This window comes from Podarcis muralis, chromosome 16, assembly GCF_964188315.1.
Source record: "Podarcis muralis chromosome 16, rPodMur119.hap1.1, whole genome shotgun sequence".
NCBI classification, from domain to species: domain Eukaryota; kingdom Metazoa; phylum Chordata; class Lepidosauria; order Squamata; family Lacertidae; genus Podarcis; species Podarcis muralis.
Window position 1 is genome coordinate 10,874,999 of NC_135670.1, and position 20,579 is coordinate 10,895,577.

The following is a 20,579-nucleotide window of genomic DNA, read 5'->3' on the forward strand; positions in this document are numbered from 1 at the left end:
CTAGTCCGCCACAGATCCTAAAATAGCTTTATTTTCAGTCTTTACAGAAGATACACAAGACCTTAAAGATAGACTTGTTTGTTCTTTCTCATGATCCCTGCACACCTCACAATAACCAGATACTGGATATCACTGGATATGGACTTACTGAATCTTGGTTTGCACAAATTTAGGAACTGTTTTTGATGGAAAAGCTGACCAATTGTTGGAGAAAAAAACACAATAAGAAACAATAAATTTTATGCTACTTGGCTTGATTTTATTTCTTGAGCTGCTGTTTAAAAAAGATGCTTATAAACTTCAAAAGGCTCCCAGGAACACGAGTAATGATTCTTTTGTTTAATCCTTCACTGACCATGATGTGTTATCAATCATACTTGGGGAACATGTGTTTTGAATTACCGTACTCATGGTTTGGGGGGGGGGATGAAATGTATTTTTTGAAAACCCATAGATATAATTACATATTAGAAAAAGACAAAGATGGTCCATTCTGGGCTGGAGAACAGAAAAAAGTATTGTCAATGGGACCACCCCTAACCTGCAGGAAAGGGAACCCATGGGGTCAGCCAGATGTTGTTGGGCTCCACCTCCCATAATCGCTGACCATTGGCTGAGCTGACTGGCTGAAGGGAATAGGAGGGCACCAGGTTGGCAAAAGCTGATATAAAGAATAAACTTCATCACGGGGGTAATGTAATGCTCCTGACATTTCTGGCTGTTCTGTTCAAGGATTATAGGCTGCAGTCGTATCACCCTCTTACCCTGGGTTTAAAACCTGTTGACGCCAGAAGGCGTTACTTCTGAGTAACATGCAGCAAATGGAGCATTTTTCTTCAAGAGTGGACAGATCCAAGGTGCTTATGTATTCCCCCCCCCAAAGCCCCACCCTGCCAGTAGGGTCTGATTCCTTTTTTATTAATAATATTTTATTAGAATTTCATTTATAAAAAGACAAGAGTGAGGGGGAAAAGAAAAAAGTGAGTGATGATGAAAAAAGATACTGTTACATTACCTTACTTGCATATATTCTTATCCTAATAAACACATAATTGTCAATAAACTAATATACTCTATGTAAATTCATTCCAAATATCATTGTATTTTATCCAAAGAGAGGGTGCATCTACAGCTGTCCGTTCCTATGTTGCCAATGTTGTCACGCAGTAGGGTCCGATTCCTGCTAGCGCGGTGGCAGCAGGCGAGGAGGAAGCGGGCCCTCTGTGCATGCTCAGGGCTTCTCTCGCCTTTCGGACGCCGCCGTGCCTCAGACGTCCAAAGTCAACCAAATCCTGGAGCTTCCGCCGTGGGGGGAGAAAATACTGCAAAAAAATCAAATCGGATCAAAATCTCTGCAGCCTCCGGACTTCCTGCATCTGCCTCCGCGCGCAGGGCGCTTTAAAGGGAGGAGTATCTGGGCCTGCCCTGTTATTCGACGTCACCGGCCCTTCTCCTATCCCCCTCCCCAAAGCATCCCGCCCCTTAATTCCATTTTTCCCCTTTTTTTCCCCTTTTACCTACTGAAGATGGCGGCGGCGGTGTTCCTGATTCTGGGGTGGGGTTAAGAGCCGGGCGTTCCTGGCGCGGAGGGCTCCCAGGTGAGCAAGGGCGGGGCAGGAGGTGCGGGAGGGCAGGCGCGCACCCTTGGGGGCCGAGGTGGGGGCGCTCTTTTGCAGGAAGGGTGGGCGCCGCTGGGAGAGGCTCTTCCACCCGGCGAACAGGGGACACCTGGGCTCCAGGGTGGCGCTGAGCCTTGCACCTGGGCGAGGGAGGCGGGGGGCGCCTCTTGCAAACCCCCGCGCCCTCCTTTCTCCCCTGGCGTTTGTATGGGGATTGGATCGGGAAAGGGATCCTAAAGGGGAGAGGGTGGGGGAGGGGCTCGGCTTGGGCTCCATCCCCCTCCCTTGCCAACTGAGCTTTAGTCGTAGAGATCATCCCAGATTTTGAGCGGCAGGATGGAATTGGTGCTTCCGTTGCGAAATAATTAGATATGTGTGTGCGATATCCATACCTGTATCCCGCTGGGATTTAAAAGGCGAGGCTTTTATAAGGAGGTGGTTGCTCAGAGCAGAGATTGGGAAGGGACCCGGTGGAGGACAGGTGAGTCGGTCGCGCCAGGATTATATACAGGTGAAAGCAGGTCAGGGAGGAAAGGAAAGTTGCTGGATGCAGCTGTGTTCAAATGGAAGTGTGCTACCTTTTGAGTTACTCAGGGCTCTTTAATTTTCTGCGGGATGTGCGAGGAAAAGGGTGGGATGGGGAAAGGAGCAGGGGGAACCAGGCAGCGCCAAGATGGAGAGTTCTTACTTGAACCTGCTGGGTTCAAAATGAACCACGCCAGCTTTTGAGTTACACAGGTCTATTCCTTTATTGTTGGCTGTTCAAGAAATGGGTGGTGGTGGTGGGTAAAAACAGACAGTGCTAAAATGTTGCCATGCCTAGTTTATGCTGCTCCCAGAGGATTTCTCTCTTCTCCCCTCCCTCAGCCAGTTTCCTAGGACCAAATACTGTGTCTTTGTTGCACGGCTTATTCTGACACTTTGAAGATGACGTATGACATATTATGCTTCCGATAATCTGGAGATTATGCAGGGAATGGAAGCCCTGTGCTCTGCCACTGCCAACCTTATTTTGCCAGCTTTCGGACATTTCCCAAAGTGCTCTTCTAGCATATCTCTGGAAACATGAGGTCTAGAATCTTAGTTTCTTAACACACAAACACCCCTTTTTGAAATTGGATTTTGCACCCCAAACTGTTACGTGCATACGTGGAACTGTGATATCTGTGTAGCTTTGCATGCAACTGTTTTAACCTTAAACTAAGCCTTCGGTGTGTGAATCGCTCAGGAACTTTGCATGTGAGAGTCCAGTTTATTTCTTAGTGCCAAAATGCAGGGTGCGGTATGAACTATGGAACTTCTCCCTCAGCAGGTGTTGAAGGCTACTAACCCTGGTGGCTTTAAAAGGATGCTGGATCAGATAGGATATTGGCCTGATCCACCAGGTGGTTCTTACGTTCCTATGCAAACCTTTTTATTCATAAATATAGGGGTTGGACTTGGACCAGGGACAGCTGAACGCCACAACCCACCACACCGGGTGACTTTGAACCAGTTGCACAACGTTCATATTCTCTCTCTCGCTGCCTAACCTTCTTCACAAGGTCACAGTGAGGATAAAATGGGGGGTGATGGGCGAACCATGTGCACTGCCCCAAGCTCCTGGGGCTCCCAGAGAAGAATGGGGCAAAATATCAATTTTTTGGCTTGTGCACTTTACCTGCTCCCCCTAACCGGTAAAAGTCGCAGGTTTCAGTTTGCAGGAAACTGAGACAGGTTTGGGCAGCATGCTGCCTCAGGGTTGGTCAGGTTCTCTTCGGGAATGCTGATGCGTGTGTGTGTCTCTTTTGTCCCGCTGCAAAGCCGTCTCTCGACGCTGCCTGTAAGGGGGAGAAAAGGAAACCTGACGCCTTGTTGCCAGTTACGGTACTATTGTTAGAACCAAAAATTATAACAATAGCAAATTATGTATAAAGTAACAGCAAGGCTGTCGGTCCATTGAAGATTTCTGAGGTTGGTTAATCATTTTTTTCATTCGGCCTTGCCAACAGGTTGCTAGTCCATAATGTTATTTCATAGAATCAAATACTTGTATGCAATTCTTGTATTGCACCTGCAATGCAAGAAGTTGGAGTAAATGACCCTCAGGGTCTCTTCCATTTATTTATTTCGATATATATTTTTTGTCCCACCTCTTCTTCAAGGGGGCGGGCGTACATGGTTCTCCCTCTCCCCATTTTAAACGCGCAACAACCCCGTGCGGTAAGTTATGGCTGAGAAATGGTGACCGGCCTCAAGGTCACCCAGTCAACGTCATGGCTGAGTGTGTAATAATAATAATATTTTATTGTTTATACCCTGCCCATCTGGCTGGGTCTCCCCAGCCACCCTGGGCGGCTTCCAACAAAGTATTAAAAGCCTACCCTCCCTACTTTGTTTCCATCATCTTCAGCAGGCCAAGAGCCTGAAGGCAAGGAGGAGAGGCAAGGACCTGGGACCTTCTGCATGCCAAGCAGGTGTCCTGCCCCTGAGCTTCATCCCTCTCCCCCTGCTGCTCCCCAGGAACGGGTCTTCAGAGATGTGCTCTCCTACCTTCTTGCAGGTGCGACTGCTGTCCTTCTGAGGCCCGGGGAGAAGACCTTGCCCCCCACCCCACCATGCTCCGAAGGCTCCTGGACCGGCCCTGCACTTTGGCTCTCCTCATTGGCTTCCAGTTTGCCTTCATGGCTTATTTCTCCTTTGGTGGCTTCCGGAACTTGGCCTCGATATTTGGGCACGACGCCAACCCGTCCTTCGACTACTCCCGGACCCACGACGTCTACACCAACCTCAGCCTCCTGCCTCAGCAGCCCCGCTATGGGAGCCCCACTCAGTCTCTGCCCTACTGCCCGGAGCGGTCGCCGTACCTCAGTGAGTGGGGCCTGTGACCACGTTGATCAGTGTGGAGGTCAAAACTGCAGGGTGAGGGGTGGTTCAATGTAGGTTCTGACATACGAGGGGCTTGAGAGTCTCCCTTGCCCTAGAATACAGAGAATCACAATCGGCTTTGAAATGGCGATGGGGAATGTTGCGCCCAGGGGCTGAATGTGGCCCTTCATGTGTCTCTCTCTGGCCCTTGCTACTCTTTCCAAGTTGCACACCGCACCAGCCCTGCCTGCTCCATGCCCTCCTTGCGTGCATTCGCTCTTGAACTGTAACAATGCCTTCTGCTTACCTGCATGGAGAGAGGTTTGTGTGTGCGTGAGGAAAAATGCTGACTTTGGCCACTTCTGTGCAATACAGTGGTACCTTGGGTTACATACGCTTCAGGTTACAGACACTTCAGGTTACAGACTCTGCTAACCCAGAAATAGTACCTCGGGTTAAGAACTTTGCTTCAGGATGAGAACAGAAATCGTGCTCAGGCGGCGCGGTGGCAGCAGGAGGCCCCATTAGCTAAAGTGGTGCTTCAGGTTAAGAACAGTTTCAGGTTAAGAACGGATCTCCAGAACGAATTACAGTGGTGCCTCGCAAAACGAAATTAATCCGTTCCGCGAGTCTCTTCGTCTTGCGGTTTTTTCGTCTTGCAAAGCACGGCTATTAGCGGCTTAGCGGCTATTAACGGCTTAGCGGCTTTAAGAAAAAGGAAACAAACTCGCAAGAACTCGCAAGACATTTTGTCTTGTGAAGCAAGCCCATAGGGAAATTCGTCTTGCGGAACGACTCAAAAAACGGAAAACCCTTTCGTCTAGCGAGTTTTTCGTCTTGCGAGGCATTCGTCTTGCGGGGCACCACTGTAAGTACTTAACCCGAGGTACCACTGTACATGTAAGGCACTATTATGCCACTTTAAACTGTCATGGCTTCCCCCATTGCATCCTGGGATCTGCCATTTGCTAAGCGAGCTGAGAGTTGTTAGGAACCCCTCCTATGCCCCTCACAGAGCTACAGTTCCCAGAGTTTCCTGGGAACAGGAATTAACTGTTAAACCACTCTGGAAATTGTAGCTCTGGGTGGGTGGGGAACAGGGGTCTGCTAACAACTCTTGGCACCCTTAACAAACCACAGTTTCCAAGTTGTATTACGCTGCTTTAAATCCACAGTGCAGAGGAGGCCTTTTGCATTGCCTACAGTAGAAAATTAAGAGCTGCGTCTGTTGACCTGACACTTTTGCCTCTAGCTCTGTCCTGCACTGGCATGTGGGCTCCAGAATATTACCTACGAGGGAGCGTGGCCCTCAGGCTGGAAAAAGTCCTCTGCTTTGTTTTCCAAAATGTTTTAGGTTGTCTAAGGCAGCAGAGAAAACTATTCCCATGAAAGCTCAGTATTTCCAGATTAAAACCCAGACCTATGCAAGATTATAAAGTCTCAAAGCCACTTAAAAAATAAATAAGATAAGGCGGTTATCGCAGCTTTATGGCTGGCAGTCTCTTTGTCTGCTGCTTGGGCCTGGGTAAATGTTTAATTACTAGATCACATGGCACCCCATTAAGTGGCCGAGCCTTTTCAGAGTTGCTGAAGGAGCAGTTTTGTATTGCTGTGTATGAGCTTGATCACTTTTCCTGTGGAATCCCTATTGCAGGGGGGAAATCCCACACTCAGAGGCCAAATACTGCCCTTTGGGCCTCTCTGAACGGCCCTTGGAACTCTCTGAACAGCCCTTGCAACACTCCCCAGGCCACACCCCTCACCCACCCTGCTTTTCACCTTGCGGTTTGGGTCTGGTTGAACTCTGCCTCCTGCTTATCTGGAGGGTGGATGGAGAAGGGCGTGAGAGAGCAGGTGCAGAAGCTAGCCTATTGCACAAGGATGAAATTAATGTGTGTGGCTCCACCCACCACTGGCATGTGGCCCTCAAGAGGTAGCCAAGAACAGAGTGTAGTCACTGGGCTGGGAAATGTTCCCCACGCCCTTCCCAGTTGCAATGAACAGTTTAACCCTGTGTTTGTCTCCTCACGAGTCAGTCCATTGAGTGCAGCGGGGCTGATCTTCCAGGGATGTGTGGGCAGGATTTTCAAGCATGCCCACTACCTGTCCATTGTCTGCGATTTCCGTGCTACTCGTTGCTTCTCTTTTCCCCTTTGTTAGACGTTGAGACTGTAAGCTCCTTGGGGCAGGGGCTTGTCCTTCTGCATTCTGTAAAAATGGCATGCAAACTGACAGCCCTGCCAGTACATAGTGTAAAGGTAAAGGGACCCCTGACCATTAGGTCCAGTCGTGACCGACTCTGGGGTTGCGGCACTCATCTCGTTTTATTGGCCAAGGGAGCCGGCGTACAGCTTCTGGGTCATGTGGCGAGCATGACTAAGCCGCTTCTGGTGAACCAGAGCAGCGCACAGAAACACCGCTTACCTTCCCGCCGGAGCGGTACCTATTTATCTACTTGCACTTTGATGTGCCTTTTGAACTGCTAGGTTGGCAGGAGCAGAGACCGAGCAACGGGAGCTCACCCCGTCGTGGGGATTCGAACCGCCGACCTTCTGATCGGCAAGTCCTAGGCTCTGTGGTTTAACCCACAGCGCCACCCGCATCCCTAGTACACAGTATAATTGTGTACTAATTACAACAGTAACTTGAGCAAACCAAAATCACCACTCCTCCAAGGTGAGAACCTGTGGCCCCCTGGATGTTGCTGAACTATGAGTCCCATCATGCCTCACCATTGGCCTTGCTGGCTTGGGCTGATGGGAGCTGGAGTCCAGCAACATCTGGAGGGCCCACAGGTTCCCTAGACGTAATTTAAGGCAAGGGTTCTGAAACTGTGGTCCACAGATTGCCAGTGGACAGCGAGCGTCAGTCAGGTGGCCCCCCTGGCATGTCAGTATAAATGCATCATTTAGCACAGTGCATTACAATTTCCAGAACTCAGTCCTACTGGATTCAGCAGCACTTACTCCTGGGGTGTGTGTAGGATCGCAATCTATATTTTTAACTTAGGCCAGGAATCCTCAACTTTTGGGGGCCCAGGGGCACATTTGGAAATCTAAGAAACTTCTGGCCACCATAAAGTACCCATTTCACAGGTGGAAAAACCGGTGAGTCTCTCGCACACATCCAAAGAGGCAAAATGCTTACATGCACAGCAAAATAAATGGACTGCAGACCAACAGATAAGCAGGCCACCCTCCCTTAATTATTTTTTTTTTAAGAGAATGGGAGGGGGGTTGGGGAAACTGAGGGTACCATAATGGGTGCCATGTTAGCTACCTCAGATCTAAGCTGACAGTGCAGTCTAATACGAAAAAGATAGTATAGCAACCCATCTACTTGTGCCAGGATGGTTTCAAGAAACACACAACTTCCAAAAGTCAATAGAAAAGTAAAAGGCAGAAGATATATTTTTCAAAACAAAAGCCCAGTGTATCCAGGAAAATAGTTTTAAGGTTAAAAACAGAGCTAGCGATAAGAATGTTAATAGCGCCAAAATGATACCATGCATGATTATATATAGCAACAGTGTTTTGGTAGTGAAGATCTAGGAACGTAGGGTTGTATGAAGCTTATTTTTTTATTTCCTAAAATTTATACACCTGAGGGTAAAAAAGTGTTTTTACCCTAAAAAGCCAAGTTCTACTCAGAGTTTAGATCCATTGAAATTAATGGAGATGACCAACTTGGCTCCACAAATTTCAACGAGTCTACATGTTCATACACAAAACAATTTCGAGTCGCTCCCAGAGCTGTGATTCCAAGAGTAGTTTAACAACCAATTCCTTTCCCTAGGGAATTCAGGGTATTGTAGCTTTGGAGGGACTTGGGAGTGTCTCGTAACAACTTCCAGCACGTTTAACAAATGACAGTTTGTTTAGGATTCTTTGGGGGCAAGTCGTGACAGGTTAAAGTGGTGTCATAGTCCTTTATATTTATAGTATGAATGTGGAACAGAAGGTAAGAGAGAGGACCTGGCCACCTCCCTCAGCAGAACGGCCTGGATTAGGAAGAGGGTGGCAGGCCTGGAACCCTTTTATAGTGGGTAGCGGCACAGGATTGGCTGCCTGGTGTCACATGACTTCTTTGGGCCTGGAGGATGCTAGGCTGTGGTGATGGTGCCTTGGCTTGAGATGCCCACAGATGCCTCCTCTAGTGATGGCAGCTCCAGTGGCGCAGGGAGCCAGAAGGGCCATAGCTTGGTGGCACGGCATCACTTTGCATGCAGCAGGTCCCAGGTTCAATCCCGGCCTCTCCAGACAGGGCTGGGAATGTCCGCCATCTGAAACCATGAAGAGCTGCTGCCAGCCAGTGCAGGCAGTGTTAAACTAGATGGACCAGTGCGTCTGACTGAGTTTAAAGTGCGCTTCCCGTGCTCCTGACTCGTTGCACTGTGCACCTGGGGCTGCTGCCGTCATATTAAGAGCAGCAACTCCCAACCCAGATTGCGCTGACTTATTTTATTATAAAAGAAAGATGTCGAGGGTGCTTCTCTCCAGTCTTGTGGGATTATCCCTGACCCAGATGTCCTTGGCGTGGGGACAAAGCAACATTTGCTCCTAACAGCTTGTTATCCTTGCCTCTGCGTGCTCATCTCTCGTTCTGTTTTTCTGGGAAATCCTGCTTATAGCTTAAAACTTTGTCGCCACACCTGGCATGCACACAGTCTCCTTGCGCCATGGAAGGAATGGTTAGTTTAGCTCCCTGCCTCTGGGGTGAGAGATATTTAGATAGAGGCTTTTGTGTCGGGTATTCATGCAGGCCTCATGAAGACTAGAAACTTGGGCAGATTCTTTGGGGGGTTTTGGAACGCTGCATCAGAGAGATGAGGTAAGCAGCTCTTGTTGGAAGAGCACAATGCGTTAAAGCTGGCTGCACATGGATTTTTGATTCTGTTCTTGTTCTCCTCTCACCCTACCGACTCTCATCTCAGTTGGCCCCCTGACAGTGAGCTTCAGCCAGGTGCCAAATCTGGAGCAGATCCAAGAGAAGAACCCGGCGGTGGGCCTTGGGGGCAGGTACCGCCCTTCCGCCTGCGAGCCACGCTCCCGGACAGCCGTCATCATCCCGCACCGCAACCGGGAGACGCACCTGCGCCACTTGCTCTACTACTTACACCCCTTCCTCCAGCGCCAGCAGCTGCAATATGGGATCTATGTGGTCCATCAGGTGCGTTTGTTTGGGATTTGTGTGAAAGAGAGATTAATTCAATGCAACCCAGGGGTGGGGGCAGTGCCGGATTTACATATAACCTAAACAAGCTATAGCTTAGGGCCCCATTCTCTTGGGGGCCCCCAAAAAAGTTAAAGGAAAAGAACCCGGATGTACATTTCCAAAATACAAGATAAAAAAAACAAATAAAATAAAACCTACATACACCAACAGTGTTTTGTGTTGAGTAGGCTCCTATGATGTAAGTAATGGGTCCCGCCTGCTCCCTAAAATATCATATACAGTGGTACCTCGGGTTACAGACGCTTCAGGTTACAGACTCCGCTAACCCAGAAATAGTACTTCGGGTTAAGAACTTTGCTTCAGGATGAGAACAGAAATTGTGCAACGGTGGCAGCGGGGGGCCCCATTAGCTAAAGTGGTGCCTCAGGTTATATATATATATATATATGGCATATATTCAACACAAAAAACAGCAACAATTTGTTGTTGACAAAGGACAGCTGGACATATAAAGGGCCCCATTACCTTCAGTAGCTTAGGGCCTCATCAAACCTAAATCCGGCCCTGGGTGGGGGAACCTCAGGCCCAAAGCAGCTGCCAGAGGCCTGGCCCTCAGGACTCAAAGGTGCCATGCAAATTTTGTGCCCAGCTTTTGACCACTTGTGACCAAGTGAAGATGCCCGGGCACCAGGACGGCGCCTGACACCTCCACCATCTGGGGATTGTTGGAGCTTGGCTGTTTTCACATGCTGATACACCGCCCTGTGGAATTCTACCAGTTATATTTTATCTCCACAATCGGAATGAATTTTGGGAACCAAAATGCTTTTTCTGGGCAGCCTGAGCAGGAGCAGTCACCATTAAGAAAAGGTCGGAAAAGGCCAATATATATGTGGACTCTCCCTAGATCAAGTGACTTTTCTTCTTTAAGTTCTCAGAGCTCTTAACCTAGGTCAAGGTTGCCATCTGAACTAGCCAGATGTTTAACTGAGAATCAAACACAGTCAGTCCATCATTTGAAAAGACAGACTTTCAAGTCGTATCTCCTCACAAAATGGCAACTAAAACTTCTGTTCCGGCGACTGTAACCTTGTTGTAAGGAGTCATTTGGCACTGAGCTTATATCTCTGAGTTTCTAGCACTGCTGACAATAATATAATAATAATAATTTATTATTTATACCCCGCCCAGCTGGATGGGCTTCCCCAGCCACTCTGGGCGGCTTCCAACAAAATATTAAAATACAGTAATGCATCAAACATTAAAAGCTTCCCTAAACAGGGCTGCCTTCAGATGTCTTCTAAAAGTCTGTGAGTTGTTGTTCTCTTTGACATCTGATGGGAGGGCGTTCCACAAGGCGGGCGCCACTACCAAGAAGGCCCTCTGCCTGGCTCCCTGTAACTTGGCTTCTCGCAGGGCGGGAACTGCCAGAAGGCCCTCGGTGCAGTTGCCTTGTGACAGGGCTGGGCCTCGTGAGTCTTGCTCCTCGCCCTGTTGCCACGTCTTCCCACTCAACCCTGCTTCTCCGTAGGCTGGCAATGCGACTTTCAACCGGGCCAAGCTGCTGAATGTGGGCGTGAAGGAAGCCCTAAAGGATGAGGAGTGGAACTGCCTCTTCCTTCACGATGTTGACCTCATTCCCGAGAACGACCACAATCTCTACATCTGCGACCCGTGGAGTCCCAAGCACGTCTCTGTCGCCATGAACAAGTTTGGCTACAAGTGAGAAGGCAGGGATAGGGGAGGGCAGGACTGATAGCACCGTGCTTTGTGGTGGGTGGGTGGTTGTCTTCAGGGCTGGCTCTGTGGTGTTAGGTTTTTTTGAAAAAAAATATATGTATTAATTTTTATATAGCACGTAACAAGAGCAGAACGAACTTATAAACATTAGAAAATGTAAAAACAAGTGCAGAATCCAACAGGTTTCCAAAGAAAAAGGGGAAAAGTGAGTGCCAAATACTGAAATTATCGTCTCTTCAGAGCTGGCCATGTTTGTGAAGTGGTTTCCTTGTTTGATTAGAACTATTAACATATTTTGAATAAAGGTAAACCAATCAGTAAGGAAACTAATCAATAAGGAAATGAACCTTGCCTTGACTTTCCTTTTTAACCACACTCGTTGGTTTTTCCAGACAATGAAATTGTTCGAAATCTGTGCCGAATGTTCAGTGTTCTAGCTTTCACCATTTCTGGGCTATTTCAAAACATAAGCAGAAAACATAGTCAGGTCCTGATGCTCCTCCTCAAAAAGGCTCTTGTGTTTTGAGGGCAGCACTCACTCCATTTCATTAAATTCATAGAATCAGTTCAAAAAAAGAATAAATCCAAACTACACCCAAAAGTAATTTCCCATCATTGCCAAGGGACCAAATATGAATTAAGTTTGATTTGGGGTTGGACTTTCTATCTATATGCAGTACACTAGCACATGCAAAACAGGAAATGCTTTGCAAATTTGTGTCAAGAGCCTTTCCCACCCCTGTGTCTCTGAAATATCTAGCGCATGGATTTCCCAGCGTCACTTAAAACGACTAACAATGGTGGCCTTTCTCTCCATTTTCTCTTCTGCCCCTTTCCCACTCCAGCCTCCCATATTCGCAGTACTTTGGCGGTGTGTCGGCCCTTACCCCGGACCAGTACCTAAAGATCAACGGCTTCCCCAACGAGTACTGGGGCTGGGGAGGCGAGGACGACGACATCGCCACCAGGTGAGTGTCCCTCGTTCACCCCTCTCTTTCTGTGGTGGCCGTTGTCTCTTCGCCCTCTGCACTCCGACCTGCAACCATTTCGCCCACTCACTTAGAACATGCATTGCTCTTTTTGTTTTGGCACCTGACTTGGCGGGAACTGTAGCTGAGGGGTTGGCGGTGGTTCGTTCAGTTGTTTAGAGCATGGTGCTGATAACGCCAAGGTTGCAGGTTCGGTCCCCGTATGGGACGGCTGTATATTCCTGCATTGCAGCGGGGTCAGACTGGATGATCAGCTTTGGTTAGCTGCTGAGAGAACAGGATCCTGGATGCCTTTGGCAACTCTACCAACTTAAAAAGGACTAGAAACTTGTTGCTTTTTTAAAAAAAGAGAGAGAAAGAAATAAAAAGTGGTAGAAGCAGCTCAGATTCCTAAATTCCAGGCCAGATAATCATTCTTCCTGCTTTTTTTCCTGCAATTGTGAAGAACTGTGGCATAAGTGTAGCCATGGTTTTTAGGTTAAAAATGGGCAGTGGGAAGAGTAGCTGCAGCTGGTAGATTTACACTCTTTGGTATTGTAGTTTTCCCTGCCTGTTGCAAGACTCAGGGATTGTTGGAGCACTGATTTCCCCACCCAGCCTCTGTTTGTTCCACTCTCTTCTTCCCACTCTGCAACTGGAGTGCTGTTTTCCTTCTCATCGCCTTCATTATCATCTCTTTTTATCTCTTCCATCCTGCCTTGTGCACGCTGTCGGATCCTTGCATGCTCATTTTTCCGCACGCAGGCTGTGGCGGTTTGGGCTGCAGCATTCAGGTAAGGTGAGAAAATTGCAGCAAGCCTGATGACACGCCCAGCTCAGTAGTCCCATGTGTTTGTTGCATTAGGGTTTGAACTTGTTGGCGAATTGAACGTCTGTGATGCCATGGGATGTTCACAAATGCTCCAACACTGGGGGTGGGGTGTCTCTTGTGAGATGTTGTTGGGTCACCTCAGCAACGGTGAGAGAAGGTGGAAAGGGAAACTGCACAGAACAATGAGATTTTTAATGTAAAGGTGGGGCTATAAATGTTTTCTGAGGGTTGTGCCCAACTTAGTTTTACTCGGGGTAAAATTCATAGAGATTATCCATGTTTTTTAACTTCACTGGATCTATTCTGAATAGAACTAGCTTTGGATATAGTCCAAAGATCTGTACTCTTGTAAGGAACAGATGTGAAGCTTTAATTTTGCGTATTTGATCCCAAAGAATGCATGTCCAGAATTTTTGAGGTGATAAAAGAATTATCTAATGGGGCACCAGAAGAAAAACTTAATCTATCCCTGCAGACATTAGAATTTGAGTACATAACACCTCACCAACCTGGGTTTAGCACACTTGTGAGCTACTTACTAGGAATTGTTCCACACCTGCCCCATACATTTAAAGCACTATGACACCACTTTAAACTGTCAATTCCCAAAGAATCCTGGGAAGTGTAGTTTGTTAAGGGAGCTGAGAGTTGTTAGGAGAACGCTGTTCTCCAAGAACTACAGTCCCCAGAGTTCCCTGAGAAAATAGTTCCCTGGCACTATTTGTTCAGACTGTCCTGCCCCAGTCAGCAATTTGGCCTCCGAATTCTGCCCCAGCTGCAGTTTCTGAGTGGTCTTCAAAGGCAGCCCCCTGTGTAACACATTGCAGTAGTCCAGCTCTGAGGTTCCCAGAGCACAGGCGACAGAATTAGGCTGTCCCTGTCCAGAGACGGATGCCAGCAGCTGAAGCTGATGGAAGGCACTCAGCGCCACTAAGGCCACTTGAGCCTTGATGGAATCAGAAGTACTGAAAGACTATGCCTATTCCTTCAGCGAGAGTGTAACTGCAGCCAAGGTACGACCTGTGGAGAGAGTTTTGAGGGCCAAATAGAGAAGCCTGGAGGGCCGCATTCACAACCACCCTGGGCTTGAGGTTCGCTATCACCGCTTTGCAAAAAAAACCCACATAAGCCCTGGGAAAGAGGCAGGATCCCAACCCCAGGGAGGTTACAATCTTAAGATTTGCCAGTGAGGGGTGGCAGGAAGGAGGAGGAGAGGGAACTAAGAGACATGGATAACAAAGGATTAATAAAATTGGTACTTGGTTCCAACAGCCTCGCCCAGGGAAGCATTTTGGCTCCCAAATTGTGCCTCTCTTCAATGGATTTGACTAGGACTGTGCGTCGCCATGGCAACTGTTCCACCTCCTGCTGCGAGGGAACAGCAGTGGAATGCTTAACCTTGGGCGAAGATAAAGGAAAAGCTTGAGAGAGAGAGACCCGAGTGGGTAGGGGTAGGAGGGAATTGGCTGTGAGGGCGTGCCTACGCTCTGCTTCTGGAAAATTCCCTGCGCAAAAGAGTTGGCGTTAAAAGAGAGGGAGGATGTTTAGCGCAGCAATGCACATTACCCACCTCCTGATTGGTCAGGAGTCCCTGACCTCAGAGCAGGTTCAACGTCTCTGTTAGGGAGCTGCCCAGGCAAGGTGCCTCTGGAGAGGCCCAAGCCCATCTGACTATAAATCCTCAGCGCTGGCCCAATATATTTTGCCACCTGAGGCTAAAAACAAAATGGCGCCCCCTTCTCTTCCTTCTCACACTCCCCATTCTGTGTACAGAAGCTGGCAGGCCTAGCAGTAGACTCTTATCGAACATTGTCAATGAGACAGCGTCACCCACTGTTCCTAAGGCTGCATACTGCGTGTGTCTGTGCATTTATTTGGCCACATCTGCACCTTGGACCGTACATTTCAAGCATTCTTGTACCACGTCAACCGCCATGGCTTCCCGCCTGACAAAGGATCTTGCCAACGGCAGTTTGTTAAGGGTGCTGAGAGTTGTTAGGAGACCACTGCTACAACTCCCAGAGTGATTTAATAACCAGTCCCGCTTCACAAGGAACTCTTGAGAACTGTAGCTCTGTCGGGGGAGCTGAGCACTCTTAAGAAGAGTTTGAAGAGTTTGGATTTGATATCCCGCTTTATCACTACCTGAAGGAATCTCAAAGCGGCTAACATTCTCCTTTCCCTTCCTCCCCCACAACAAACACTCTGTGAGGTGAGTGGGGATGAGAGACTTCAAAGAAGTGTGACTAGCCCAAGGTCACCCAGCAGCTGCATGTGGAGGAGCGGAGACGCGAACCCGGTTCCCCAGATTACAAATCTACCACTCTTAACCACTACACCACACTGGCTCTTAACAGACTACAGTTCCCATAATTCTTTGGGGGAAGCCATGGCTGTTGAAAGGGTTGCCGTGGTGCTTTCAATGTGTGGTGTGGACAAGGTCTAAGTTGGTAGATAATGGACAGCCTTTGCCATGCTTCCAGCAGCAGTGTAACATTATAGTGACAGCCTATCCCAGTGAGCAGTTTGCTTGCTGTGTGACAGGCCTGTGGCAGACCTAGCTCTGGTCTCCAATGGAGGGGGGTTGGCGGTGGACATTCTGTTGCCACCCCCACCCCCTGCACTCCTAAACATGTTGCCTGAGGCACCTACTCCACTGTGGCTAATGATAGGGCCGGGCTAGCAAATCCTAATTTGGCCTCCTTGCTTCTGTGTCTCCAGGGTGCGCCTGGCCGGCATGAAGATCTCACGGCCTCCTGTGTCTGTCGGCCACTACAAGATGGTGAAGCATAAGGGAGATAAAGGCAACGAGGAGAATCCACACAGGTGTGCTGCTTCCCCCCTCCTCCCACCCACCCCCCAAAAAAACCCTGCAGTTGGAGGAATAATCATTTTATTATTTGTACCTGTCCATCAGGTTGCCCCAGCCACTCTAGGCAGCTTCCATCATATACAAAAACATAATAAAACTTTAAATTTCAAAACTTGCCTGAACAGGGTGCCTTCAGATGTCTTCTAAATGTTGTGTAGTTGTTTATCTCCTTGACATCTGATGGAAAGGCGTTCCACAGGTAGGGGGGCCACTACCGAGAAGGTCCTCTGCCTGGTTCCCTGTTACCTCTCTTCTTGCAGGGAGGGAACCAGCCCTCGCAGGTGGACCTCAGTGGGTGAATGATGGGAGTGGAGATACTCCTTCAGGTATACTGGGCCGAGCCAGTTTAGGACTTCAAATGTCAGCAGCAACACTTCGAATTGTGCTCAGAAACGGTCCTGGGAGCCAACATAGATCTTTTTATATATAGTTATCCTTATCTCCTGCCAACCTAACAGTTCAACAGCACATCAAAGTGCAAGTAGATAAATAGTTACTGCTGAGGCGGGAAGGTAAACAGCGTTTCCATGCGCTGCTCTGGTTCGCCAGAAGCAGCTTAGTCATGCTGGCCACATGACCCGGAAGCTGTAAGCTGGGTCCCTCGGCCAATAAAGCGAGATGAGCGCCGCAACCCCAGAGTCGGTCACAACTGGACCTAATGGTCAGGGGTCCCTTTACCTTTATCCTTTATTAGGCATAGCAAACCACACATTATCAAACAGACACCACATACAAATTGTGCAAAATATGAGCTCAACATAATAAGGTTTGTCCTGGTCAGATCTTTAAAGAGAAAATCAATTTGCATAAATAATACAATACAGCACTCCCGAATCCCCGATCAATTAAGAACCACTCATTTATTATTATTTTGACTCCCTCCTTTGGCAATCCTCACAGAACTTCTAACCCAATGGTTGCCATTAATTTGATTGGAATTAATTTGATAATGAAATGATTTTAGAATGTTTTATCGTTTTACTGTTGTTAGCCTCTCTGAGCCCGGCTTCGGCTGGGGAGGGCGGGATATAAATAAAATTTATTATTATTTATTATTCTCTTTATAACGACCCAGTCTTTCTACATGGACAGCACTTTCAGGACCGGTGGGCAGAAGAGTGCTTTAAATGTATGGCACAAATGTGACCTTGCACATACACACTCTCTCTCTGTCTCTCCCCAACCCCGTAGGTTTGACCTGCTGATCAGGACGCATCGGGCTTGGACCCAGGACGGGATGAACTCCCTCTCGTACACCCTCCTCTCCAAGGAGCTGCAACCTCTGTACACCAACATCACGGCCGACATCGGCACCAACCCTCGGGCCACCCGGGGCGGCAAGGGCTCGATCCCCAGCCTCGGCGGCAGGAACTATCCGAGCGGCAGCAACCACGACTTCCGCCAGGAGATGCTGCGCAAGACTCCGTTTGCCAAACTCTCCCGGGCCATGGGATGGGGGGAAGTGCCCTTCGGGACCATCCAGGCCCTGCTGGATTCGGCGACGGGAGAGCGGGGGGCTCCCAAACCGGAGAAGACGAAAACCAGCCCCACAGCGGGGAAGGCGGAGCGGGAGGTGGGGTCCCCCCGTGCGGCGGCTGGCAGCGCCAGGCCAGGAATCCTCAGAACGGTCGTCCAGGCGGCGGCACCCAGTGCGGAAGCTGCGAAGCGAGAAGCAGAGGATGCTGGGAAGCATCTACCCGGGCGAGCGGAGGCAGAGTTTTTGAAGACCCCTGCCTCCCCGGTCCAGAAGCCCATGAGCAATCACACTGGCCCAGGAAGCGCCGGCTAGGGCGGGTGCTGCAGTCCAAGCCGGTGGGCACTAGGCACCACAGCCAAGCCTCAAGCCTCTAGAACCAATCGTAGGAGTTGCAATAATAATCAGGCTGTGGCCTAGAGCCCATCGGGCTGCCTTTTCTGTGTCTGCTGGGTCACCAGGGCCCAACAAACCCGGACTGGACAATGGAGAGAGACCTGGGAGGGGCAATAAATGGTAGTTAAATTTCCACTGGGGGGGTAATGCACTCCACATTCTGATCCCTCAGCGATTGACTCCTGGTTCCACCTGCGGTGCCGTCTCCTCCCAAAGACTTTGGCCCTACCTCAGAGGTGCCACCAACTTTCTGCAGAAGAGTTAAGCCTCGCTGCTGCGCAGCCATACCCCCTTGGATTTGGGGCTGACTCTCACTGTAGGGCCTGGGGGTGTTCTGTACCGTTAAAGGGGGTCATTAAGCTGCTGTGACATTTGCATGCTGGTGGATTTTGTCGGAGGCGGTAGACAGAACAGGGGGAAGAGGCGGCTGCGTACGATTGAAGTGGAGGAGGGCACATCCACCGAGCTCTGTCCTGTCGCTGGTGCCAGGCTCCCTCAGAAGCAAAAGCCGCTCCTGCAAAAGCCCTTGGGCTCATGCCATCCCAGTGGAAAGATGCAGGCCTCTTCCCTGCCTGGTTTGGAGAAGGGGCACTCCACAGCCTGGCGCTGCTGGGTGACTTCTTCAAAAGGCTGGCGAAGCGTGGATCTCCTGCTTAGCCAGACTTGTTGAAAGAAATACGTCCATATACAAACACTATTTTTCTGGCACCCTCCTTCCTTAAGAGGAGGAACTCTGCCCAGTCAAGGTGCTGGTGGTGAACCTAACATTTGGTAGGGGAGAGGTCTGTCCCCGTCGTCGTCCGTCTCCCCCCTCCCCCAATCGAATTGAAACCTAGATGGCTGCTTCCTGCAGTTCTCTGAACCAACCCCTCTCACGTTTTCTGGAGCTGGATGCAGATGGATGCTGGAACCTATTTAATCATTCTGAGCCAAGCAAGAAATCCCCCTTTTTTTTAATGTCCAAGGATTAGGGCCACATTCACACAACACATTGAAAGCATTAAAGTGCCACTTTTGTGGTCATGGCTTTCCCCAAAGAATTCTGGGAAATGCGGTTCGTTTGGGGTGCTGAGAGTTGCTGTGGTGTCCCTAGTTCACCTCACGAACGGGATTCAATCCCTCTTCACAGGGAACTGTGGATTTCAGCTCCATGAGGGGAAGGGCAGGGGGTCATCTCCCACAACTCTCAGCACCTTAATAGTTCCCATGAATATTTGGGGGGAGGCATTTAAAATGGTATGATAGGTCTTTAAATGTATGGCATGAAGGTGTCCTAGGTTCATTTTTGGGTCAAAAGTGGGGCTACTTCTCAACTTTGGGCTGTCGTGCAATATATTCCTTCCCAAGGAGGTCCCTTTTTAATGGTGTTGTGCCATTTTTTGTACCCTAATCCCCATCCCAAATAGGCTAAGGTGCCCGCTGGATGCCTGCCCTCCCAGGCTGTTTTTAGCACCTTGGGCTCCCTTCCTTGCCTGAAAAAAGGCCTATGTGGACCATTGGAAATGGGGTTTGATCAGCCCTGTACTTTCTGTAGCTGCTGAATCATGGTGGTTTTTAAAATATAAGCTGGAAAGGGGATAGATTGTAAAACTTCCTGTGAACGGAAGTTATAGTGATATAGTTAACATTACACAATGCCCTCTTCCAGCTCTACACATCCACACACACATTTTTCTCTCTCTTAGGGCTGGTCCCAGCCTGCAACCTGTGCCCCACCCCACCCCACGGCCTCAGAAAAGGCCCTTTCCTCTTCCTCTCCGCAGGTGTGCGTCTCACAATCGCTCTAGCTGTTGGCAGTGGTGTGTAGTTATTTATTCTATTTATGGAGTCCTCGTGCTCTCTCGCTGTAGCTGCTGTCCCTTGCCTCAGTTTTTGATAAACCGATTTTTTTAATGAAATAAAAACATGGTCCATGGATTAAAGAGGAAAAGAGTGAGCTGTCTTCCCTGGCCCTCTGCAGACAGGAGTGGCCAACCTCTGGGCCAGAGCTCAGATGTGGCCCTCGGGCCTTCTCTAGTTGGCCCTTGGGGACTGTCCCCTCCAGGCCCTCTCCTTGTGTGCCCTTGCCCTTGAATAATGTCGCTAGAAGGGTGGAGATAGGTGTGGGTAGAAGTAGAATCCTCTGGCTTTTGCTTGGCTGGAATATAAGCTCCAAATGCAGCCACTTTTGCCTCTGCCCCGCACCAAACCCCCAATTTGCAGCCCCTGGAAGGTTGCAATTAGGGCATGTGTGCTTCAGGCAATAAAAAGACCAGCTGTGGGACAGGTAGAATAGGTGTCCCCCCCCCCCCAGTACAGACCAGAAATAGGATGGGCATCACCTGGTGAACTTCTACCTGCACCAAAGAGGAAAGGGCACAGGGCATAGAGTTGGTTGTGGAATGCCTATGTCCATTGGAAGGCTAATAATTATTCACAAACAAAGCAGCAATAGCAGCCGATGCTGATCTTACTTGCTAGAATAATTTCTGCCGCAATCCTGTACCTGGAAGTAAGCCCTGCTGCAAACAGGCACCTACTTCTGAGCAGGCACATGTATACCATTGCATTAACCCGCAACTTAACACACATTTAACTAATGAAGCACATTCAGCTTCATGCATATGACAGTTTTTTTAGAAAATTAAAAGGGGGCAGGATTCCAGGAAAAGTGGCT

At 49.1% G+C, this 20,579-nt stretch overlaps 1 protein-coding gene and 1 long non-coding RNA gene across 6 annotated transcripts; one reads left to right on the forward strand and one right to left on the reverse strand.

Annotated features, from left to right (window-relative positions):
* Window positions 1-1,082: 1,082 nt before the first annotated feature.
* Window positions 1,083-1,648, reverse strand: LOC144325899 (uncharacterized). Its single transcript, XR_013391057.1, has 2 exons — window positions 1,522-1,648; window positions 1,083-1,322 (listed from the first exon to the last, which is right to left on the reverse strand). It is a non-coding gene; the product is annotated as an uncharacterized LOC144325899 (long non-coding RNA).
* B4GALT3 (beta-1,4-galactosyltransferase 3) lies at window positions 1,443-19,845 on the forward strand. 5 transcript variants are annotated; one of them, XM_077920741.1, is made up of 8 exons: window positions 1,479-1,598; window positions 4,012-4,075; window positions 4,162-4,469; window positions 9,400-9,635; window positions 11,173-11,363; window positions 12,227-12,349; window positions 15,903-16,007; window positions 17,245-19,845. In XM_077920741.1, the coding sequence occupies exons 2-8, from the start codon at window positions 4,065-4,067 to the stop codon at window positions 17,840-17,842; spliced, it is 1,572 nt and encodes a 523-aa protein (XP_077776867.1). In that variant the 5' UTR covers window positions 1,479-1,598; window positions 4,012-4,064; the 3' UTR covers window positions 17,843-19,845. The 5 variants fall into 5 exon arrangements, with proteins under 5 accessions (XP_077776869.1, XP_077776867.1, XP_077776871.1 ...); XM_077920742.1 differs by having other exon boundaries at window positions 1,482-1,598; window positions 4,015-4,075; XM_077920743.1 differs by lacking the exon at window positions 4,012-4,075 and having other exon boundaries at window positions 1,443-1,598.
* Window positions 19,846-20,579: the final 734 nt, after the last annotated feature.

Coding starts and splice junctions, on each gene's coding strand:
- B4GALT3 (XM_077920741.1), top strand. Junction 11,364..12,226: donor ATGAACAAGTTTGGCTACAA/GTGAGAAGGCAG, acceptor TTCCCACTCCAG/CCTCCCATATTCGCAGTACT. Junction 12,350..15,902: donor GACGACGACATCGCCACCAG/GTGAGTGTCCCT, acceptor CTGTGTCTCCAG/GGTGCGCCTGGCCGGCATGA.